This window comes from Trichoplusia ni, chromosome 16 (genome assembly GCF_003590095.1).
Source record: "Trichoplusia ni isolate ovarian cell line Hi5 chromosome 16, tn1, whole genome shotgun sequence".
In the NCBI taxonomy this organism is placed as follows: domain Eukaryota; kingdom Metazoa; phylum Arthropoda; class Insecta; order Lepidoptera; family Noctuidae; genus Trichoplusia; species Trichoplusia ni.
This window is the reverse complement of record NC_039493.1, coordinates 7,023,431-7,049,167: the sequence shown is the minus strand read 5'-3', so window position 1 is coordinate 7,049,167 and position 25,737 is coordinate 7,023,431. Positions and strand designations below refer to the sequence as shown.

Sequence of the window (25,737 nt, the reverse complement as noted above, 5' to 3'; positions counted from 1 at the left end):
CTACGTGAGCAATTAATATTTATCACCCGAAATACCACACCTAATGTTTAAACAGGAGATTAATATATGCAAATTATTAATTGGCTTAAATATCGCAAATTAAGTGGGCAGTTTGGGTACAGTTGGCGAAAAATATGACAAGGTTTTTTAAGATTAAGGCAATAACATAATTTAATTTAAAAAAAAAAATGGTACACGCTCTTATAAAAGTGTTTTATTTTCCTAGACAAACTTCTAGACAAACAAAAAGAAATACATTGTATTGTTTCTCTACATCCTCAAGCCGTGCCAAACCATTACTTTTAACTGTTTGACCTATTATGGCAGAATGTAGGCGATGCAGAAATCTGAAATATCACACGAAATGTTAATGTAATCCTGCTAGAAATTCTGACAAGAAAGGCGTGTAACGTATTTATGGGCAAAACCAAAGCCTCCTACATATTGCCACACCTAATATTAGCAAAACAGTTTCATCCATGACCTATGTAACTTTGAGTAACAAATCAATTTCACTTGTGTCCTTGTAAACATTAAGTCTATTTTCGCATACACTCGATAATTGTTTATCAAAACATCTACAAAATCCGTTTGTACAATTCATTAGTATGTCCAATAGAGCTACCTAACTTTGTGGCACATCGCTTCTGCGAATGATAAAACACATGTCCGAAATACTGTGACATTTTCGACCTTTCACAATTTGTAAAGTGCAAGCGTGTTTTGATAAAGGTCTTATTATAAGTTGAAAATGTATTTTACATAATTAGGTATTATGGTAACTCACAGATTGGGTGGTCTGTTTGAGAAATATATAAAGGCCGACAAAAAAAATAGGGATGTATTTATTTACCTTTTTAGAAAATTTCAGCATGTTGTGAAATTTTCTTCCAGGTGTACAAAGATAATGTGTGATGCTCGTGCTTTTTCAAAACCTAATGTTTAATAGGATTGATCCTTTGATATAAGGCTACTCAAACAATGAATATTATTATGGCTGTTGAAGCGTGACGGCACAACGTGACGTAGAGCTTCTGCAACATCCGTTAAAAAACTAATCTAAGACGTGGCAGTAGGCTCACAGTATCCGAAATATATCTATATTATACCGAAAATATAAACATACTTAAGAATTCCAAGCGTAACCTAATATTGCGAATTCGCGATCCTCATTTCATTGGGAAACCAAACGGAAAGGTCTACGCAAAATATATTCGAAAGCCCTTTTCCAAGGAGGTTTCAAATCTATTAATAATTGAATGTATGCAAGTAGAAGAACAGCCAGCCATTTAGTATTGCGTCAAACATTCTTGAAGCTAAGTTGGCGTTATGACGCAAGCGAAGTCAGAACAACGCCATGAACATGGTCATACCAATCATTATGAGTATAGCTATTAATCTACCTTGTGAAGAATTTAACTGTACACATGAATAATAAATATGCTTAATCAAAAAAATGTATTATAGAAATGAGGACTTAAATATGTAGGTACGCGTTTTCGTTCATATTTCAACGATATCGATCTGTACTCATCTACATATATAGAAATTGAATGAGTAGGCACTTTTTAGGTCCTGAACATTAAATAATATAGCGTTTAGTCGTATCTAATTAATAACTCAAAGAAAAAAAATAAAATTCTCGTTGCTAGGACTCGAAACAGTAGCATCATTATCAGTATTCTAAAAAAACAACACATTCTGCAACTTGTTGGGATATTTCGCGTATCCATTGTCTCATCCATTTACAAATACCATCTTAGAAATCGTCCCTCCCAACACAACATGCTGTCCATTTTCTAACTTTTATCTCACAATTACCAACATATATGATTAGCGACGCATCACCGCTTACTTTCTCTCTTTGTTACGCCTGAACTCTTTATCTGATAGATTTAACTCCGTCACGTGTTAAGATTTTTTTTCTCGATAACTTTATATAATTGTAAAGTAATAGTTGTTGTGGGTCTGTCTCACGGTCTGTTCTGTATTTTGTGTATGACAGTCACGCGCGCGTCGCCGCAGACACATCGACGCCGATGCGAAACATGTGTAACAATAGCTATTAATGATTTACTTATATGTAATTGAATGTTGATAGCCGTGTTTGTTTTAATCAGCCTTTATAAGTAGATGCTATTTACAGGCACATCCGGGAGGTTTTGTTGTCAATCAAGTCGTTCATTATTTACCGGTTTTTACTTTATCTTAAGCTTGTGTGTAAAGCTTAGATTGAGTTAACAGTAACGAATGACGATGCTTAAGCAAATGTAAAAATATATTGAATAGCTAATTCATCGTTTATAATTATTTTTATCCTCCAACTTACTTATATATTTATTGCAAGTTATTGCAAAATATGACAACGTCAATTTAAATTTCTAACGCGAAATTCATGAATGGGAAACAGAAATGACTTTATTGACTTTCAATGAATGAATAAGCAAATCGCCACAATCATACTTTCGATTTCAGCTGTACAAACACTTACACCGTACTCGGAATGAATAAGTTATGAGGTATAGGTATTACTGTAAGATAATCGTCGACATATGGTCGTACGGCGTACTTCAGAGTCACGAGTTTAGAAAGTGAATTTCGTGGTCACACGCCGTGTCCGTGGGAACATGGAACCTTATCTATCCGACTTGATTAAGTAATTAATGGAGTCATGGATCTGACACTTGCTTTGATGTTGCTTCCTGGATTCGTAGTTTGAACTAAATACAAATAAAATTTTTGTAGAGTTCAACCATTTACATATCTGATCTTAAATGAGTAAACTTCTTATTAATGATGTTTATTTTATTTCATGATTAAATTTGGTTTGGCTTTTATTGATCGAATATATAAATAATACTGGAGGGTCATACATATCAATAGCATTTTTTTATGTTTGTTCAAAACTTCTCGTGGTCCTAGATTGTTTGTGCTTTTTGGTAGCTATAATTTAAATTATTTAGTATAATTGATCAAATTTTGAATTCATCATTAATATCAATTATCAGATACGTAATTTATTATAAAGCTATTTAATTTGTGAGGTCATGTTCGTTACCACATATATTTGTAGTTTACCGATTATTTTGTGCTAATCGAATATCAATTAATCGAATAAGAACGAAGGGAATCAAAGGTCATATTTATGTTCGTAAAATTAATCCAATCAGAACTAAAGGAACAAAACCTTTTTACAAACCTTGACTACCTACTGGTTTTTACAAACACAAATGTATTTAAATAAAAGAGAAGGCTCCGTGAATATAGAATGCTTTTTCAAAAGTCGGTATGGCTTAGGTGTAACATGATCCTTGGTACTTCAGAAACTTCAGAGTCATTGCAAATCGGGTTTAGATAATATGGTGGTCAATATAATTATCAACCAATCCTCACACACAGGATACCTCATTTCATCACCATCTAAGACTTCGAGGTGTTTTTTTTTTACCAGACCGGCTCCGGCAAAACCTACACGATGGGCAGCGGTTGGGAGGGCGAGGGTGACGGCGACGAAGAAAGACGCGGCATCATCCCGCGCGCCATCCGCGACCTGTTCGCCGGCGCCGAGGCGAGGGCTGACGACGCGCGCGCGCAGGGCCAGCTCCCGCCAGAGTTCTCCGTACAAGCGCAGTTCATAGAGCTCTACAATGAAGACATTGTCGATCTACTTGACCCAGCTAAGGATCCGTTTGCTAAGGTACTGTTATCAGTTATTTAATGACCTCGCCGTTAATGACCTCCTTTGATTTTTCTTTTTTCCAATTTGTGTAGTATTGGAGGAAAATTGGGTCTATAAATAAACTAGTCCAATAGTCTTCATTTTGAAATATGAATGAACTGGGTTATAAGCTTGATCCTTACTTCATCATTCTCAACATAGTTATCTGACAAATAATTAGTTTTTCTTGACATATTCTTTCATAAAACATATTCTTTATAAATTTAGAACTTGGACTCAGACGCAAGTTTTATCTAAATTCCGTTTACAAAAGTTTTAAGATCGAGATAAAATAACACGTTTTTTGCAGTAAGCAGGTACAGCAAATAAGACAGTCATTCGTCCGAAAAATCTAATTTCATTCGCATCACGCGGCCTAGTTATGAACGGTAATTTAAAAAGTACGAATCACATTTCGACTTTAATTGTAATATGATCATAATCTCCGGTTCAAAAAAAATACTAAACCGATATTAAGTTCAAAAGATTTCGATAGAGAATAATAGGCATTCGATGTGATACTAAAATACATGAGATTTTCATTATAACCTCGCAATTTTAAACAATAAACGAGTAAACAAATCCGTTCCATGCCACTTTTTCACACAATTTACAAATCCGTCAAACATTTCGCAAGTCAGATATCGTGGCGCTTTGTCACGGAGATATGAACAAAAAATCAAAGAACATTTGTGTTATATTACTCACTTCACTTGTTTATTGAAAGTCATTGAAGAGTCCAAAAATTTGATGTTCTGAGTTCTGTGCACCTGGTAGAAGTTGTGCGGTTTTAAATGTTATATTTGCTTTATATTGATGGCATTGGAGTAATTTGATTGAAGCGTTACAGATCTGACCTACAAGTTTTATTTATTTAGCTAAGATAATAGCGATGTCTATATGAAGTTTTATTTTCTTCGTTTTGAAACTTGTTGCCTATTTCTTTTTGCTTAGCCTGTATTCCAAACTACATTGGTTGTAGCTTCCCAGTTTATACTAGATTCTAATTAGTACCGTTCGGTGCAACGGTGTCAGCTCTACAACCCAACTTGCTGACTCGAGGATACAGGAAAAGGAATAAACCTGGTCAGAAATACAACCTTAAAATCACTTATAAATATCTAATGTAATAATAACCTGAGAGTCCCTCTCCGAGCCACTGAACAGGAGTCTCTCGTTTAACAAATCAGTGCGTCGCAGAATTAATAATAAGGTAATCTGAATGTTCCCCAGGTTCAATGAAGCGTGCTATCTCTACATGCGCGCATTTTATTAATCAATTATCAGCTATGTAGATAGTGTTTAACGTAAACAGCGTATAAATACGTTGCAGGCCGGAAACGACAGTGTTAACAATTAAAGCTTGCGTGATAATTGCAATCAGCTTTTTTTCATTCAATGGTAATTCTTTGCAATAAAACAATTATATTAAAATAGTGATGTCGTTACGAAACAGTGTCGACGACACTTAACAATTTCCGGTGTTGGATTTAATGTTGAAAGTCTTAAAATAAAGTTTATTTATAGAATTACTAAAATGTGATACTTTATTATCACTGAATCACGCAAATCTCTTTGGGTAGGTGTAATAAAACAATGTTTCATCATTTTTAGGGAGCACTTAGGATAACAGAAGACGGATGTGGCGGCGTCAAAATAGTAGGTGCTTCAATGAGAGCCGTCCGAGGCGCGAGGGAAGCTCTAGGAGCTCTTCGCGCTGGAGCTCTAGCACGAACAACAGCAGCTACCAACATGAACTCTTCATCGTCACGATCACACGCGGTCTTCACTCTGCTGCTGCGTCAGAGGCGGCTGGCGGCCGACCAGGACGCGACTGTCGACAGGGAGGCCGATGCAGAGGCGCCCGAACAATACGAGACGCTCACAGCCAAGTTCCATTTTGTTGATTTAGCTGGATCCGAAAGACTGAAACGTACTGGTATGTAGTTTACAGAATCTTATACAGAGATAATATGGTTATTATTTGTTAACTTAACAAAGATTTCTGCATTCTATTTTTTCAGCGATGAACCATTTTTTGCTTACTATTGAACAAAAAATGTGTTAAAGCATAAACTTAATACACTTTACTTGTTTTAAATGAAATATGACGTGTTCCTTCAACCGTACATCTTTTTGTTGCTAGGTGCAACCGGCGAGCGCGCACGCGAAGGTATTTCAATTAACTGCGGCCTGTTAGCTCTCGGTAACGTTATATCCGCTCTCGGCGACAAGTCTCGCAAAGTACTGCACGTTCCGTACCGAGACTCGAAGCTCACCAGGCTGTTACAAGACTCATTAGGGGGGAACAGTAACACCGTCATGATAGCCTGCGTGTCCCCCAGTGATAGGGACTTCATGGAGACTTTAAATACGCTGAAGTATGCCAACCGAGCGAGGAATATCAAGAACAGATGTGTGGTGAACCAAGATCTGACGTCACGGACTATTAATCAATTGAGGCAAGAGGTGGCGAGGTTGCAACTAGAACTTGCTGAATATAAACAGGTAGACAATTTCTAAGTTTTCTTGATTGTTTGATTGAACTTCTTCTTTACATTAGCTCATTAGAAATCGACTAGACAGATCGAGAACTGAACTTAATTACTAGATTCGGCTTATTTGACTTCTATTAACTATACTTTTTCTTGTAATAGGGCAAACGAGTAATATCAGAAAATGGCGAGGAAGGTTGGAGCGATGTCGTCCAAGAAAATGCTATCCTTACTGGAGAAGTAGAATCACTGAGACGGCGAGTGAAAGCCATGCAGGGCACCATCGAGCAGTTGTCAGCCAGGAACAGTGAGCTGATCGCTGAGAAGGCGTTAGGCAACTGGGCGCCCAAGGATGGCAGTCCAGATGCTAACGACTGTTCTCTCACGTCGTTAGTACAGGTAATATGCAGCAATATATGGTAATGATACTCTTTACTCTAACGTTTCCAAAATTGTTCATTACCATAATATCGAGTAAAGAAAAACATCTATCCAACTTATGACCGTTCCTTATGACCTCAATTTTTTTTATTTTTCTGGCGACTTATCTTTATTTCAAAGAATCATTTGTGTAAATTTCAACTGTCAAGAGGTTCGTTTATTACCTTCTCGTTTAGGCTGTAGCCTGGTAATAAATGAACGGAACGTATTAGTAGAAGAGTTCCATTTTTACTTTTTGAGTACGGATCCCTAAAACGAAACTATGTACTTATCGTCCATCTTTCGATTACTACTTTTAATACAGTCTCGGGTAAGATTTTTATTCTTCTGTTTTATTGTTTAGGGTTACGTAAGCGAAATCGAGGATCTTCGAGCGCAGCTATTAGAATCAAACGCGATGTATGAAGCGAGCCGCAAGCGAGAGGCGACGGTCGCGAGGACACGTAACGACTCAGTGCAAGACCCGTCGCTAATCATAGACGATGCCAAACGGGAACTTTATAAGGTACGTTTTACATGTTGTATCAATCAAAAAGCACAAATGAATTTAGGCCAGCATGTTATTTAAAATTGAATCAATCCGCCAAAACTATGAGGATAGTAATACCTTCGCTCACTATTTACACTAAGATATTTTGATCTCTTTAGTATCTAGTCTAACCATGCGACCTTTTTTCTTCACATCATACTTTCGCAAACCAGAAGAAGAAAGAGTATTTCTTTTCTTACAATAACCTTCTATCATAAATTCGATAATTAAAGTTCGAATTTATTTTGCTCTTAGGAAAAAGAGCTTCTTGCTCGTAGTATGGGTGAGCTGGAGTTCCAGCGTAAGCTGAACATGAGTGAGAGTATGACGAGTGCAGTGGACGACCGGCCTATAGGAGAGAGGGAGCGCGCGGAGGGCGAGAGTGCTGAAGACTCGGAGCCCTCCGACGGGGATGGAGAGCCCAGTGACTCGGATGAGGAAGATTCTGAGGCTAAAGGTACCAAATATAATTTACTGGATGCATTCTTTTTGTACGCAATGCAGCATTAAGGATGGGCTGTTGTTATAGGCCGTTATTTTAACGTGATGACTCTGATGAGAATTGGGTGATTTTTTAATACGAACGCCCAAATATTTAGAATCTTAACTTCTCAATTCGTCATTAGATATTGTATTAACCATAATATGAATGTATGTATGAAGCAGTATAAATCACACTCAAATTTACCGTGCACCACAATACCATTATATCGTAAATGTGTTGTCATCAACTAAATAATCAATCACCATCTATTTACTCAATCCACTCCCAATTTTTTAGGTCAACGCGTCCTATCAGCTCAACTGGCAGCGTTAAGTGAGGATATAGACACGAAGGCTCGCCTCATAGAACAGCTGGAACTGTCGCAGCGTCGCCTGCAAGCACTGAGGAACCATTACGAGCAGCGCCTAGATACTCTGCATCATCAGATCAAAGCCACCAATGATGAGAAGGATAAGGTGCTCGCTTCTCTTGGTAAGTAGTATTAAACTGCCTGCTGTGTTTGTCATATACTATAATATGTACATGTTTACGACGTCATTTAGTAGATTAAATAATAATTGTCTTAATTTTTGACAGTACGCTTTTTAATGCCTTCATGTTTTTGAGGTTATCTTTCTATCTCTCTTTCTTTCTATTGCTAATTGAGTTCTAGTAGTTCTACTCATTTGTACTCCAAAATTCGTCTCTGTAAAGCAATAATCGTTAATTTTGTCCAGCTGTGTCCCGCTTTTTGGACTCACATTACATTATAACTACTTTTATCTAACAATCTATTCTCTTTTCATCAAGCAACACAAGCATCGCCTCCGAGTGAAAAGCTGAAACGTGTGAAGGAAGAATACGAGCGTCGCGTGGCGGGCATGTCGCGCGAACTGAAGCGGTTACAGGCGGCCCAGCGGGAACACACGCGGCTACAGCGCTCCCAGCAACAGACCGCTCAGCAGATATCCACGCTGAGGACAGAGTTGCAGCATATGAAGCGAGATAAGGTAGGTTATTTGAAAGATAGCCAGTTTAATAAATATTGTTCCCTATGACGTAGGGTTTAAAGTTTATTTTTCAATGGCATGAGTATTGGTGCTTAAAATGTTTTGAAGTATATTCAATAGAGTTGAAATGAAGTTGTTGTGTATCGATGTAAAAGAGGTCCAGTTTCTTAGTATTAATTGCATGTTATTATATTTATGTTACATTTTGTAATACTATTTTCAGGTGAAATTAGTACAACGTATGCGCGAAGAAGCGAAACGTCATGCCCAAGCTGAAGCGGTGCGAGCTAAAGAGGTTTGTTTTATCCATTAATATGAAACCATATCGTTAATACTTGAAATACATATATGAAACTAAATTGTATCTTCTCTCAGGTGGCCCAACTGCGAAAGGAATCTCGTAAGAACGCCAACTTGATACGATCATTAGAAGCTGAAACTAAGATGAAAGAAGCGGTAAGCTAGACTTCTTCTTTATAATTTAGTTTCCTACCTTACGCAATGAGAGAAAATTATTAATTATATTTCTTATTCTACAGGTACTAAGACGTAAGCAAGAGGAGGTATCCTTGTTAAGACGAGGACATCGAGACAAGCTTAGCAGTCGTGCTGCGGGCAGGTTACATGGTGAGATGTTATAAAGAAAACCTTATTGTTGTGCAGTAAAGTTCAAATAACGTGATGGTGGCTGCTTAGAGCGATGCTTAGGCAGAACTGTTGTACTACTACTAATTCAATAAAAGAAGTCGATATCATTCACCAAAAGCTAACATTCAGCCACAGTTAAAGTCAAAAGTGTGGCTAGTGTGGTTAGGAATTGCTTCAAATTATGATTTGCCATATTACAATTTCCGGGTCGTATTAAATAATGTCAAAAAAGGTGTTTTCATTGTTTCAAAAGTTATTTTTACTACCTTTATCCGAGATATATTTTGTTGGTTTGTCCATGTTTCTATAAAATCCGACATTAATATAGAAATTCCTTAGATCGCTCCCGATCTCGCAAGAGCACGTCATACCGCGAGGCGTGGTCCCGCCTCGAGTGCTGGGTGTCGCGCGCGTGCGCGGCGCGCTGCACGCTGGGCGAGCTCGAGGCCGCGCTCGAGCGCCTGCTGCAGCAGCGGGAGAAGGCGCGCAACAGCGAACAGGACCCCGACGCGAAACACCTGCTGCGCTACCTCAGGGACGCCATTGCTGATACACAGGCGCAGATCATGCAGATTGAGGTAAGATTTCAATAGATTATTGCTAAAATCAGAAGCTTAGATTATATCTCGTTGCTTTAGAATAGAAATTGACTGCATGCATAACCGAGTGGTTGAGATCATCACGCCAAACCCACTTTGAGCGACGTGTTGCGATTTCGATCCCCGCGTAGGACAAGCGTTTATGTGATCCAAGATTGCTCGTTTTGAGTCTGGGTGTCTTTGTGCATGTGTATTGTGAAACCCCCGCGACACAAGGATTAAATTCCTTAATGGCGGAGTCGTATGACAACTTGACATGACAGTTTAATACATTATAGCGATTCGTCAGCACTTGTTGAATCGGCGGCAGTATCAGCCAAGATCTTTTCATGTCTGTAGCTTCCTGAGACCATATTACAGATAAAAATACGTAGGGTTGAAGACGGTGTGTCTGAATACCAGTAACCTTATAGTACCATTTTCAGGAGGAAAACGACGAGACCATGCTCCCCCGCCTGCTGGACCACATCGACTCGGTGGAAGCTGGGCGCTACTCGCTGGAGAGACTGTCTGCGCTCACGCTGCAGCACGCGCAGGACGCCGCGCGCAACCTCAAGATGTTGCACGACATGCGCGCGCAGCTTAAAGAGGTGAGAGACATATTTCATTTCAAAACTGAAAATGTTGAATACTGTAAAACAAATAACGGAAATACGAAAAATTACAAAAATTTAGCACCTAATCTTTTTGAGGGTCGAGTAAAAAATACGATAGAGAAAACAAGAATGCATTACCACTTGCGGCGCCTTGCTCGAAATCAACGCAAAGGATAAGAATTAAACCCATATCCAAGAAGAAATTGTAAAAACCATAAGAATTAATTAATAAACAGTGTCGATTCGCGATGAAACTGCAGCTCTTTATGAGCCTTAAAACATTATCCCGTTGCGCTACCATCTATTTTAAATTCTTTATTAAATCTCTATGTACTAAATTGTGTATGGAAGAGTAGAAGTCTCTAGATAACTAGATACTCGTAACGTGGTGCGTCACCTATACGATCGACCAAATAAAATCTACACCATGTATCTGATTCACTACACAGTCCGCCAGTAAACAAAGGATTGCAGGAGATTGTGGGAAGAGCTGTTTCCGGCTCTACCAATAATAAGGACGGTTTTATTCAATAATGTTTATTACAATAGTTGTAATAATAATTCCCAGTTGGAGGAGAGTACGGAGCGCACGGCCAGCGCGCTGCGCGCGGCGGGCGCGGCGGGCGACCACAACCTGAACCCGTGGGGCGCGCCGCCCGCCGCGCTGGCCGCGCTGCTGGCGCACGTGTCCTCCGGGACCTCCACGCGCTCCGTGTCGCCCGTCGACAGGTATGGACCGGACTATACTTGGGTTATATCTGTCATTACTGTGGTATGTAACCACAACTATGTAGTTGTATGTGGATTGAACTAGTAGTTTCATGTATCAGTCTTACCTATGCACATTTTAAGTAAGTCTGATATAACCATCAGGTAATTTTTTCAGTCATATTGTAACGTTATGAAAGTGCTAGGAAAATGGCCTACTTGAAATAAAAAAAAAGTTTCGATTTCGCTTTATTATGAGCGGTACCATTTGGAAAATAGCTAATTTCGACATTTTTTATGAACTTAATATGATGCATGAATTGTTTTCACAGTGCTCTGTTAAACGAATCGCGGCCTAAGAACGGTATTCGCGAGTCGAGTACGGCGCCAACTTCCCCTCCAGATGACAACACCAACTCTCCGTTCCAACGAAACACGTCAGTACAACCTTGTCAAATTATTTACACGATTTAAAGTTGTTTGCAAACTTTACAGTTCTACGTTATACGTAGCTATATTTCGAGCGATTTACAACCTTATTACCTCTTCACATCTCTTTAGTGTCCGGCGCGGTTCAGTCCGGCTGCGAGACCTGGGCGTGTTCGGTCGCGAGGAGGACCCCATGACGCAATCTATGGTGGAGACCGGGCCGCCGAGACCCGCGCCGCTTAGCCGAGTGCCTAGCGCGCCTGGGAGCCTGCGGTATGATGATAATTATACACTTTTATCCTTTACTACATTTAGAGGATTATAAAATTGAGATAGAGATCAGACGTATAAAGGCCCCAACATCGATACTTGGGACACTCTAAACAACGAAGAAACTAAACTATCTGTCCTCTGAATACCAAGGCCACAGTAATATAACCAGTTTCCCAATTAACCCTACGTTGTTTGTCCCTCAGAGGTCTACAGCCACTAGGGGCTGCCCCAGGGGCCCAGTCCCCCGCCGTCCAGCGTCGCGCGGCCCCCATCCCGCCGGAGTCCCCGCGGCCGCCGCGCCGACACCACAACCTCTCCAAACCTGCATCATTGTACGTACACCAACCGTTATACCTGAACACAAGGATCTGTCGGAACTGAGCACTTACCATACGTAATTTGTCTTACAAATATTATTTTTATGGAAAAATTATGTTTTGTAAAAATACACAAATATTATGGGTCAGAAAAGCAGGCTTTTGCTCTGCAGTGGAAAAAAGAAGATAATACATTATATGAAATGTGTTCAGTTTCGGTATTTCCTGTGAAAGTTTATTACTATTAGTATTTTGAGTTTTATTTAAGTTACTTTTCTTTCAATTTTCTTTTCTAAAACATAACTGAACTGACTGATTCTTTAAGCAATTGGTTTATTCTATTTTCTTTTTGCTGTAAATATGTTTTACTTTGAGTTTTGAAGCTTGAGTAGTTAGTATCTGTCTCTATCGCACCGGTATATCCGCTATATAGCCGTCCCTTTCTGCATGGTACACTGCTTGGGTATATGTGCTACACTGTAGACGGTGTAAGGTACTCGTAGTTAGCAAGTATTTAGTACAGGGAGTTGTGTTTGTATGTTTGTTTACATATATCTACTTTGTACCATCTATTTATATGTGCAAGGCGAACTCATTTCCAACTAAATTGTAGTAAAAGAATTGACAACCGTGCAATAATACAATATTCATTGGTATTCATGAGTAATGAAAACAAATGACAATAATTTTCAATCTATGAGAGTGGTTCTCATGAAAGTTTTATCCCAGAATCTTAAGCAATAGTTCAATAATTTCGTGTATTGAAATGAGTCGTTGCACATATAAGTACGGGGTATCGTGAGGGATGGTCGGTTTCGGCTGGGCTGGCTGGCTGACGCGTGTGTTGTTGCAGCCTGCTGACCGAGCTGTCCATAGTCGAGGACTGAGGAGCGGGGCGGGCCGCGCAGCAACCCTACCCCATGTCTAACACCCTCCTACACGTCTCTGCATGCTTTGCCCTTATTTATTGCTTCATCTACGCCATAACATATATACACGCTGTTTTTAATGGTTTTAGAAATTGATACGTAACTAACAATACTAAAAGTGCTGTCTGTGAATTTATGTAACGCATTCATCATCTGTTTTTCTTTCCACGAGAAAAAATTGTTTCCAACAAAATATCAAAAAGCTAACCATAGTTACTATAACAGAAAAACAAAAAACAGAAACTTGACACGATTATAAAACATGTTGATGATGATAAAAAAGTGAGTTATCCCGCTTATAATTTTAATTGTATACCACGACAAGAAATATCGATAGTTTAAACTACAGATGAATAGGTTACACATAATGATCGTAAGACAGCCGTAATGTAAATTAAGACTTACTGTTGTGATAACTTAGAGAATGTTGTAATAATCCAATGATAACATAACATTAATTATATTCACCTTCTTAGACTAAGTACTTATAGTTTCTAAAACCATTTTAAATGATCGATGTATTCACATTACGGTACGTACGATTTACGGGCGCGCACGTATTATACGTACGTACGCATTTACGCTGAACTACACATAACCATGTATATAAAGAATTAAGAATATTTTAACTGTTGATAATAAAAATGTAAAATAATATATTTTATTTACTAAAAATACGGGTATCGAACCAAATATATCCAAAGATGCTTGATACCTTATTCAATGGCAGCTGAAATTAGACTTAATGATCAAGTGTTTAAGATCTATTATTGTATAATGAAATCTTCCATTCTTCACTATAGTTTTAATGGGAACTTTTGCATTTAAGTGCATAAATGTTAAATAATAATACTAATCCAAATGAATTGTTTAGCTTGATGCATTTTACTGTATTATATCGAAGTAGCGTGTAAGTGTATCGTCACAATTGTAACGTGAGCTTTAACTCCGTAGATTTACGTCACAGATTATATACTAAAGAAATACCTGATGATGAACGTTCATGCTCGCTATTGTTGACTAAAATATTTGATATGATTTACTTGCAAATATTGTGACTCAATAAGATACCGCACATGAATAAAATACAATTTAAAAGTACCTATTCAAATCCTACTACAAAAAGTTTCTCATTAAAATCTTATTTCAGCACAAACTATTTTAGTCAGCAACCGTATAATCTTATAAGTACAAGTTCATAAATCATCTTATCTAAGATTCAAGTATTTGTTTAGTATATAATGTGTGTATTGGTACTATGTATGTACTATATATGTGTATTATGTAGGCACAATAAATAGATGCAATACAGCTTGTGTTTTGTTTGCAACCGGCATGACGCACCCCCCGCTATACTGCATGAGAAACACCCTGGTGTTAAGTAGACAGTCAATAATTGAAAGATAATGTTGAGTAAAGTCGTTTTTTAATGATACAGTATGTTGTTAAATAGAAAAAATTATACGAAGACGTAAACTACATCCAAAATAATTAACATGTTTTGATACTTTTGTGTAACACTTATTTTACTTTACCAATGTTCCTTTTTAGCAACGTTTTGAATCTATGAATTTTGTTTGGAAATATCTTAATTGGTATTTGAAGCTCAATTTCTCTTTCCAAAGTTTAACTCTCGGAAACCTGGCCGAACGTTTTGTAATAAGAATCTAAAATGTTAAATAAAAAATGGTTGCAATTGCATAAGTATTAATGTAGTCTTCACACTGTTGTATTTACCCACCTCCTAACAGAAACTAGTTTTAATATATGACAAGAAACTTAGAAATCATAGATGATACAAGATTAGTTCCACAAGACTAAAGTAAGTATAAAGTTTCGTTTTGTGGTCAATATTATTCATTGGTTACATATTCATGGCATGGATACCATTGTGCCCCATTGATTCATGCCGTGCTATCATTGAAACTCATTTGTTATGTATTTTTTACGTTTTATATTTAACTACGTAATAGACTTCGGTTCATGCGATTATAAGCCTTAAACTCATTCTTGTTCAAAATACATCGTTATACTAAATAAAATCTAAATCAAATACCCAAAGCTACGTCACTTAAAATCTATAACTACTAAGGAAAAAGAAATACTAATCAAGTTTTGTAATTTAAGTTTAACCTAGCGCACAGTTTTTGATTTACCTACCAACACTCACGTTTACTAATTACTTATATCACGTTTTCATTTCAATGTTGTTGTCAGAAAATAGTCATAACCAAGCCAAAGCATATAACAAAATGTTGGGCAAAGATTTAAACCAAAATAACGTTTAACGCTTATTATTTTGGTTCAAACGCTGATGTAACTTGCAGAGATCAGCGATGCTATTGAGTAACTAGTGCATAAGCATTAAAAAATAAATAAAAACCATGAAAAATTACATAATCGCTATCTATATTACGTCACAAACATATTTTCTGGCTACAACAATTGTGTAACTCCCATATCGGCCCCGCTTGCTAACGCGTGCACTAACGCAGAGAGGCGAGCGCGACAGCGGGCACGCCGCCCGCCTCGCCCGGCGCGTCGCGGCGCGCGCGCGAGGAGGACGTCTTCCTCAGGCTGGCCGGCGCGGGGAACGACAACACGCCGCAGGGAGTCGTCAAAGAGATCGCGCTTAAGGTCAGTAAAGAGATGAGCTGTTGTAGTGAACGTTGAATCGATTTGGAAGTACTTGTCTATTGTCTAGTCTTAAATGACTAACTTTAAAAAAATGTCCACCTTGGGATAATAACCTGTTCGAAGTGTGGAACAAGACAGTATATAATGTAAAACTAGACTTACAAATTTATTTTAATAATAATAATTAAGTTGTAGGTATGCTGTCTTCAGTACGAGCTAATTTTGCGACCCATTGAAAGCGAATCATTAAGACAACTTTAAATTCAATTTGTATTTCCAATATTACCGTGACGAAAATAGTCGGAGTCTTTATTTGATGGATTTAGGCCGAAAATATCATCTCTTGGTATGCGTCCATTAAGTTCATATAAATGTATATGTCCAGCGTGTGAGCGGCAGCGGTGGCAACAACACGGGCGCGTGGCTGCAGTGCACGCACGTGGCGGAGGGCCATGCCGGCGCTGCGCTCGCGCTCGCCTCCACATCCGACATGCTGTTCAGCGGGGGAGTCGGTATGTGTTAACTTTGCAACCAACCAAACAAAAGTGTACTCAGTACTCAATGAAATTATTACCATGGCTCAAATAAACAATATGTTGTTAATCTGCTTGGTCTGGAAGCAATTTTCTTTCGGCTCGACAGGTCATTAAAAAAACTGAGGTACAACTTGGTCCTGCATTTAAGAAAGAAATTGCTATGATCGTGGCTCGTCGTCTTCAGCCCAGACTACCCAGCAAAGACTTCCATTTCTTTGTTCTTGATTCCCATTATGTCATATTTAATTTTCTCTTTTTTACATCTTGAATAATATTTTCCTCTTGCCTCTAACGACTCTATACCTATCTACCTGTGGGTGCAGACCGCACAGTCCGCGGCTGGGACTTCACGGTGGGAGTAGAAACCTGGCGTGGCTGGTGCGGCGGCGGCGTGGCGGCGCTAGCGGCCGGCGAGCGGGACGCGACTCACTCGCGCCTCGTACTGGCTGCTGCCGGCGCCGCGGTCAGGATGTTCGATACCAGATCTCGAACCCCTGTTACTACGCTGTGGTACGAAGTTTAATGTATTGTATTTTTAGAGTGAGCAGTGGTGCCCTGCGAATGAGTGTTGTGTTTTTTTTTATTAAATACTATTTCTTTTTTCTCCTTTTGTAGCGTTTTAATGTTAAGTTGCTAGAATTACAAATAGAGGAAAAACTTTTAACTTATTGGATTGATAACAGCAATCAAACTTGAGTCGCAAGAATATCATCAATATATTCTTAAAGCCCTGGCTTAATCAAATTGTACATAAAACCTACTTTACCTGCCGTACCTTACATAAATTAATATTTCTATCCAGGTCATCAGGAGTGACAGGCCCGTGTCCTGCTAACCGTGGCGTGGGCGGTGAAGTGGCTGTGACAGCGCTAGCGCTCACACAACAGCACCGCCTCTACACCGCCGCCGGTGACAAGCTGCGACTGTGGGACCTGCGCATGTAAGCTACAAGCGACTTTATACCTTAAGACTTGCAGTTACGGCTTATTTGACGAGAACAATGGTGACACCACTATTAATATGCCGCAATGAAAGAGCAGAGATCGTTGCTTCTGAGGGACAAGCAAATTTAATCTTTAGCGTAATGTATAGAGTCTGAATTCCATAATTCTAAATAAAAGTTAAAAATCACATTAAATGATCATTTTTGTTTTCCTAGGATGGAATGCCTCAGCAAGCTGTGGACGGGCCACGCGGCGGCTGTCATGTGCTTAGCTATAGGACGAGCGCCGCAGGGGGACCTGGTGGCTACCGGCTCCAAGGACCATTATGTTAGGACACTGGACATGCAGCCGCAAGACACAGGTAAACCAATTATATTTACTAAGTGAAGTGATTTGCGGTCGACTATTTCTCTTTTTTAAGCATTGAAAATTAGCTTTTCGTTGTTAGGTTTCGAATTTGATATAACTGACGACGGCACGGATAACTGAGGGTTCGAGGTCTCCACGCTAAACCCACTGAGCGCAACGTGTTGCAGGTTCTATCTCCGTCTAGAACAAGCAGTCGTGTGAACCAGGAATGCTTGCTCAGGGTCTGGGTGTCTTTGTTTATGTGACTTAAATGTTTGTACCACTCCTCACGATACAAGCAAAAAAAGCAAGCCTTGATTGATTTTCCAAGGGGCTTCAAATCTATCATAAGGCTTACACGATAAAACAGCTTTCAAGATCAGCCCCCGGATGCCCATTACCTAACTATGTACCGTTACTACCTACTAATATCATCTGTGTAAACATTGTGGAATGCAAATAAATAATATGAATATGAATCATCATCGTTCACAGGTAGTTGGGAGGCCAGTAACCGCTGGCTGCTGGAGCCGCCGCACTACGACGGCGTGCAGGCGCTGGCGCTCTGCTGCGACGACACTGTACTGTACAGCGCGTCCAGAGACACCAGCCTCAAGAGGTGGAGCCTCACTGATCATACACTCTCACATGTAAGTATACTGACTGTGTCATGTTTTAAATGTTTGTAGAAAGTCCTAATAAGGCCCAATTCCAATAACCGGGATACCTTAAAATTACCCCCAGGTTTAAATAAAGTATGCCTTACCTCTTAACCGGATCTAATGGCATTTAAACCTCATTTCTTATAGTAATTTTAAGTTTGAGGTTGTAGTCCTAGCAATTTTACTTGTTGCCCGGATCTAAGGGTATTTAAATGTTGTCCCTTATAGTAGTTGTTTTAGGATATAGTCCTAGTAGTAGACCGGTTTTTGAGAGTTTTAAGACGGTTTAGGTTTTACACAATATCAAAATTATTTGCAAATTTAAATTACTGAAATCAGGATTTATTAGTTATCTATTTGGCTCGTACTGACCGTAAAATATTCGTGGTCTCTCAGGGCGTGATGAACGCGCACAAGGGCTGGGTGACGGGCGTGTGCACGCTGGGCGGGGGGGCGGAGCTGCTGGTGGCGAGCTGCGGGCGCGACGCGGCGCTGCGCGTGTGGGGCCCCGCGCTGCGCCCCGCCGCCGCGCCCGCCGCGCTGCCCGACCTGCCGCACGCCCTGCGCGCGCACCCCGACCACACGCTCAGGGCGCTATACACCGTCGGGAAGTATGTATGCCCCCCTCTTGCCCCTCCCTCCCTCTTACTCCTTGTTGGACGTCAATTAATTTTGTTGTTCTTGTCGTTTGTCGTTGTCAATTTATCCCTTCGACTGATAACAGTCCGTCATGGCTGTGTTGGTGGAGCATCGCAACATTCGCACTTGTCATATCAACTTTACTTGATGTTTCGGTAATGTCAATCAGTACATCCAATTAGTGTATGTGATTGTTAACGTTTATTCATCAAAATGTAGCTTTGAAATTTGATATAAAAAAAATACATTTCAAATCATGACTCTTTATTTTAACGTTCCTCAATTTACTTATTAATGTAACATCTTAGTTAACCCTATTTTGTTTGTATAATTTCCTAACCATATTATTACATGTCTAGATTCTCTAAACTTAATTGAATTATTCGATTCTAAATTTTTTTATTGTATTGATAATTATAATCTACCTAAACTTTACCTATAATTTCCAAACCATACAATAGTTATTATCAGTCTCTGTAGGAGAGAAACGGCCGTATTCAAGAACTAGAGTAAATTGTCGCCTTTACGTATCTTGCTGTCTTTCTCACTATCAAACGAACGAGACAGAAAGACACTTAAGCATGTTACTTAAAGCTGATTGAGGGACAGAGAAATAATCTTGCAAGTTGCGATGCATTGCAGGCTATGGTAAATCTCTTCTGACACTACAGCCGCTCTGTCCCGCAATGTATTACAACCTGCACAAATTTCTCACATCGTCCAAATTAATTAAGTATGGTTCTTGTATACGGCTGTCAGTGTTGAGGTAGCGAAGTAACATTGGAGTGTGTTGCAGCGGCGGCGAAGTGCGCGCGTGGCGGGTCACCGTCGAGCAGTGAGCGGCATCAGGTGCTTACGACACTACACATTGCACACATACAAACAAACAACAAGACTAATAAAAAAAAAATGTTATTAAAACCTCATTTTTGATGTTGTATCCAAGTGGGCTTGAGCCAATTAGCACTCTAATTTAATAAGATTGTGTTGCTGTCCAAAATTATTGTGATCTCTAATGATTAAATTTTAATATAATAATTTTGAGGTTGTACGGAATTCAGTATACACACAGCAAGTACACATACAAAAGTTTGATTTTATACCTTTTGCTTTTATCCCTGCAATTTGTATTTCTTTTCAATTTGGTGGTTTTGCTTACTTGAACAAATGATCCTTATACATCCAAATACATGAAAACACAGTTTTACACCTATGCACTTATCCTGAGCATACATTATATGTGCGTACCGTAAGACCACATATTCACAGCTTATAAACCACGAAAATCACAACAAGCCTTAATATGGGGGCTTTATGTCCCAAAAAAATATAATAAAAAAAAGATTTAACAAAAAGTATCTTGCGCAGATACACTACATTGCTAGCAGAAGAATCGCCGTTAAAAATGTTGTCGACCCCTGCAATATCAGGGATAATCAACTTCACAAACACATCTGAACCACAGACACAATAGCTTTAGATGTCGCTACTCACTAACAAATGACCCGATATTCTAGCTTTGTACTTATTATAAATGTATATTATTGTATGAATAGTGTATCGGGTTTAAATAGTTACTAATATTCAGCTTCAATCATGTAGATTTGAGTATCATTCATGATTAAACATACATTCAGTCATTTTGCCGGTTTTCTTCGATTAAATGACTAAGAAATGTTTTAGTCAAATGGTATGGTGTAGTTAGGATATTTTTTCACGAATATAATATTAGTAATAGGTCATAAAGATACGAACCAATATCGTATAGCTAAGACCTACAAGCTACAATTTATCTAAATTCTGTTCCATTTAGCTATATTTAACAAAGAAAATTAACCTTTTTCAATTTTCCATTTGACTTGAAAAACTTGAATTGTGACGATCTTAAATTGGATCAGTTAATAGAGATACAGTTACATAATGGTGTGCCGCACTGTATCGCTTGCGCACGCGCCGCCGCTTCACCCCTCTCACAGGCAAACCTCCGCTTCGCTCTTATAGCTCACGACTTCTTGACACGTGACTATGTAAAAGTGCCTTTATGAATGTAAGAAAAAGCCTTTAGAAAATCATTTCATTACTATTCTTACGTTCTATTTTTGGAGGCTTTTTATTCTGCTTTCAAATCAGACTACAAATCGTCTGACATAAGGTTTGATAACAGAATAGCCTAATTCCAACTAAATTTCACATTTATAAAGGTTTGGACAAATCTTCATTATCAGATTTTAAACTCCTTTTACTGTCTTCTTCTTCACATCGTGCATCTGTTTTTCTTGTTGTGTTACCACTTTATTGTATTTTCCAACTGTTACTAACACAGCTTTTATCGATTCGACATTCTAAAATAGTCTTTAACATTAGTGGTATAGAGTATATACTAACCTTACCGCTTTTGATGTTGTCTGTAGTTTGTCACCCTGTAATTACTCCTTCATTTAATTAAATCATCGCAAGTGTTGAACATCAAGCTGAGTAATAAACAAATCTAGCTCGTATATATTGTTGTTCATATATAATGCCTAAACTAGACGAGCTATTTACGAGTAACAAAGGTAATGTCAAAAATCGTAAAGAGCAAATGTTCTAAAATATTTTGTTTGTGTTAACAGTTTTAGCTTCCATTTTCTCGGTGACTTGATGTACTAACAACTTCATTGTATCGAAATAGTTTACCTTTATCATAACTGGTTTTTATTTTAGTGACGGTCGTGTACGCTGTTGGCGCATTCGTAAGACGAGGTGACCATCGAGCGCGGGCGCGTCCGCGGGCAGCTCGCCGGGCGCGCCCCCCGGGCGGGCGTCCCCTGCGCCCCCCGCCCGCTCGTCCCCCGCCACGCCCACGCGGCCCGCGCCCCCGCCCCGCCCTGCGCCCCCGCCGCGCCCCTCTCGCCGCGTGTGGAGGTGATGTCGGTCGCGCGCCGCTAACACTGCTCCACAACTCACTTCATGGTACATCATTTTATGGACTCAAACACGTACGCTCGTAGTATGTGCGGTTTCATATAATCAGTTTTTTTTTTACTTTTATGTGCATTTCGAATAGAGATAGCGTTCTTAATCATATTATTGATGAAGAAGGTATCCCAAAGTCTTACCGCCTGTTTTACAATCAATGATTAGCCGCTATCTGGCAGATAAATTGTAAAATTTGACATTCTGTGTATGAAAATATCTGTCAAATAATTTAACGAAAACTTATATGGCGGTGGTGAAAAAGGCCCTTAAACTATTAAACATAAGTCCTAAATTATGTTATACGAAATAAAATCTATACCGAAGGTAATTAATAATTATGTACTGTGGGTGAACGTTTGTCTCAAATATTTGTCAAAATTTTGACTTTTCGCAATGTTTTAGTAAGAAGATGAATACTAGTGATAGGAATATACAAAGTAGTAAGAAATGTATGAGGGTGGAATCTTTAATAGTTGCCCAGTAGCTGTAGACGTAGCAAGTTGGTATTTTGATGGCCTAAAGGGAGAATAAAAGGTGACATGAAATGACAAGAACAATTATAACCCAGAAGCTAAAGCTTGATCTCTAGATCTTAGAAATATTTAATCAAACCTGAATATAATTATATGAAATTTTTGCAGCTCAAATTAATAACAATTTTATCATTTTAAAATGAGATTCGTTAAACATTTTATCATTTTAATTCAAATCATATTTTAATGAGGACATAATATTAAACGTACCTGGATTCATTTACATTTAAATAATCGACTGATGGACAAACACATTCCACCATTTGCTACAAGTTTAATCAACTATTTGCCACTAGTTAGGCCTAAATAGTTGGACTATGACATTAAAGTATTTAGTACTAAGTATTGTTAAAAATCATTCATATAAAGCGAAAATTATGAAATTTCATAATAAATCATCGATGTTAATATAGCACGTAGTAGGCACGTAACACATTCTAAAGCCATGCGTTCGGTTTAATATAATGGAGCTTAAAAGTGACTTAACCAATTCCTTAGACTTTTCCCTACATGCAACTTTCAACCTTATTTCAATGACTTACAGTTTCCTTTCAATCGTCTATCCCCTTTTCAGTCTATCTTCTATGTTGGGACCAATTTCTCTTGCTTTTATTCTATTCTATCGAATCGTTTTTAATATTGGTTAAGCCACAAAACGCAGCTTTATGAAAATTGGCGCAAATGTAGGTGCAAAGTAGACTCACTAACGCTATAGGTAGACAAATTATGAAAATCGAGTATTTGTGATAGAGTCAGTATACTGCTAGACAGGGCCTATATGTATAAATCATGTTATCATTGTTAATAAAATTTAAAACTACTATTTATTGAGATATGGCTTACTAAATGCCAATCAAACAAATCAATAATGTTTTTACTACTTTTTTCGATTCAAGGTAAAATGACATGTAATACATAATATCTCAATGTATTAGTATGCTTCTTGAAGATTGTATTTATTCTTAAAATCATGAGCCAACGGCTTTAGCTAAGCAATTTGTATTCCTGTGATCAATTCTCAAGTTTAGTAGTGTCATGTTAAGAGTGAATTCAATACTACTCGTCTTTTAACAATACCCTTTAAAGTCAATAAGACTTTAAAGCAAAAAGAGTTTGTAAATATTATGGAGAATAAATCTGTAAATATCTCGTTCTACGTGACCTTACAAAATTCGAAAAATACCCAGCGCTCACATAGTATGTTTAAAATTATTTCAATTGCCAATGCATTAATGCCAAATTTTACGCACAATCCTCAGCCAATACAAACGCCAAGTTTTAAACCCAATTTAAATGATTTGAATTTTATTTACTTACTTTGGTACTGTTGTAAATCCAAAGTCAATTTTTCCTCTTGAATTTAATCATTAGAATTTTTCAACTACATTTGTGCATATAGTCATAGCATTGTAAAAACTTTCAGAAGAGACAAAATAAATATCGGTTCCAAAAAGTGATGTGAAACTATGAATAATATTCGTCCACATACACAATATAGATTAGCAATAGACTGTACCTAGGTATCACGATATTTTGTATTACGCTCTCGATATACTCGAACAAGTAGCGAACTGAGCCAAGTCCATGATAAGCTGAGATTAGTGAAACTACTGAAACTAGTGAATACATCAATTATGATAGTCTGTGATTATTGGAATAATTATATTTTTGTACATTCCTGTGCTACGGGTAGACTAGCGATCATTTACATGTAATCACGTATGTAGTCGGTAGGTAACTGTCAAATTATATAGACGTAGCTTTTTAAATTTATATAATAATTATGTTCAAAAACTAAACTAGCTTAAGTACACAACGGCTATGATTCATAAACGAATTCCTTTTATTTACAATAGTTGAATGTTTTGTTTTGTGTTATCTCCCAATGCGTATTTCAGTATTATATTTCAAAGGCGCGCCTTGTATTTTTAAGTAGTATTAAAATACGATCACAAATTGAATTTATAAGTAATCAAAGTAGGTATAATTTGTATGTAATGTAAGGACACTTGCGAAGCTATGAGTAATGCTAGAAGCTTTATTAACAAAGATATATTATTATGTTATATCTGTATAGTATAATCTGTAATGCCTTAAAATCCTTGCAATAACTACTTGTAGACTTATACGAACAGACTTCCAGCGTGTATTTAAAACAATAATATTTTATCGATTATTGTTTTAAAGGTCTCTCCACACAGTTGGCATTTCTACACAAGATAACTGATCTGTCGAGTTGACAAATCTAAGTCAAATGACTCATAAGTAAAAAAACCTCTTTGTGAAATCGTTGCCGAGTTTAGAAATGTCGTCTTGAAACTATGAACTTTGTTTTTCTAAAATCTCATTCTTGAGAAAAACTGAAGTACGATTTTTGCATTATATATTATTTATAGACCTAATATTCTGTAATCCTTTAGTTACCAGAATCGAATGAATATGCCTGCGTTTAGTGTTCTGGTGATTGTGAACAATGAACCTAGCAGCTAGTCATATAGGGTAGCACGCACGTGTCTAGTGTCAATGTTAAATAATATACTGTAGTTAAGTGAAGCGAGGACAAGAGTTACGGCCGAATACAATGACGAATCTCATGACTTACCTTTAGAAAATTGATTAGCAAACAAATGTTTTGATAGTAACTATCGTGAGAATGATTCATTATTAAATGATGTGACGGTTTACACACGCGTATTTATCAGGGTAGCCCAACTAGTTTCGGACCCAACCGGAGTCGTTAATCATGAGCAGACGCGGCGTCTGCGATCACGAACTAGTCGGGCTACCCCGATAAATAGGCGTGAGTAAACCGTTACATCATTTAATAAGCAAACAAATGGTTTATTATCTCGCTAAACTTTATTTTTAATAATGTAAATTCTTACAATTTTAAGATCGAGTGGCTTTCGCCAAACAGCTTAATGACGTGACATTTAGATAATCCTAATTCAAATGAAGATATTTAATATTGACACTGGACACTATTTCTATAAGGTATTTTATGTTACTATTGCATCAGGAAGTAAATATATGAGATTATTGTTCTAAATAAATTATAGTATTCGTTCTCAATTACTTTGTACACGTATTTTTTGTGTTTAAATAATGATATTAGGTATTCTAATGATTTTTATTATGATTTAATTAATATGAATGAAATGTTTATTGAATAAATTATACAATACTAATTTGGATTTTATTTTTTACCTGCATCAAGAAAACAGTGTCAAAATATTTCCCTGTTAACATAATTAGATACGTGAAATTACTTTCAGGGGTGGTCAAATTCAATTAAAAACAAAAG

At 37.9% G+C, this 25,737-nt stretch overlaps 1 protein-coding gene across 1 annotated transcript in view; it reads left to right on the top strand.

The window, feature by feature from the left end:
• LOC113502230 (kinesin-like protein KIF21A) overlaps nucleotides 1–20,600 on the top strand; it is a 56,398-nt gene extending 35,798 nt beyond the window's left edge. Inside the window, exons 4-27 of the mRNA XM_026883723.1 lie at nucleotides 3,452–3,697; nucleotides 5,333–5,657; nucleotides 5,865–6,226; nucleotides 6,376–6,612; nucleotides 6,998–7,159; nucleotides 7,439–7,640; nucleotides 7,965–8,159; nucleotides 8,478–8,677; nucleotides 8,901–8,972; nucleotides 9,053–9,133; nucleotides 9,217–9,304; nucleotides 9,665–9,903; nucleotides 10,350–10,514; nucleotides 11,089–11,249; nucleotides 11,561–11,665; nucleotides 11,790–11,930; nucleotides 12,134–12,262; nucleotides 15,672–15,813; nucleotides 16,199–16,325; nucleotides 16,673–16,859; nucleotides 17,152–17,289; nucleotides 17,509–17,654; nucleotides 18,137–18,291; nucleotides 18,700–20,600. Coding sequence (XP_026739524.1) covers nucleotides 3,452–3,697; nucleotides 5,333–5,657; nucleotides 5,865–6,226; nucleotides 6,376–6,612; nucleotides 6,998–7,159; nucleotides 7,439–7,640; nucleotides 7,965–8,159; nucleotides 8,478–8,677; nucleotides 8,901–8,972; nucleotides 9,053–9,133; nucleotides 9,217–9,304; nucleotides 9,665–9,903; nucleotides 10,350–10,514; nucleotides 11,089–11,249; nucleotides 11,561–11,665; nucleotides 11,790–11,930; nucleotides 12,134–12,262; nucleotides 15,672–15,813; nucleotides 16,199–16,325; nucleotides 16,673–16,859; nucleotides 17,152–17,289; nucleotides 17,509–17,654; nucleotides 18,137–18,291; nucleotides 18,700–19,101 — 4,407 coding nt within the window. The 3' untranslated portion in view covers nucleotides 19,102–20,600. The remainder of the gene's footprint in view (nucleotides 1–3,451; nucleotides 3,698–5,332; nucleotides 5,658–5,864; nucleotides 6,227–6,375; nucleotides 6,613–6,997; nucleotides 7,160–7,438; nucleotides 7,641–7,964; nucleotides 8,160–8,477; nucleotides 8,678–8,900; nucleotides 8,973–9,052; nucleotides 9,134–9,216; nucleotides 9,305–9,664; nucleotides 9,904–10,349; nucleotides 10,515–11,088; nucleotides 11,250–11,560; nucleotides 11,666–11,789; nucleotides 11,931–12,133; nucleotides 12,263–15,671; nucleotides 15,814–16,198; nucleotides 16,326–16,672; nucleotides 16,860–17,151; nucleotides 17,290–17,508; nucleotides 17,655–18,136; nucleotides 18,292–18,699) is intronic.
• Nucleotides 20,601–25,737: the final 5,137 nt, after the last annotated feature.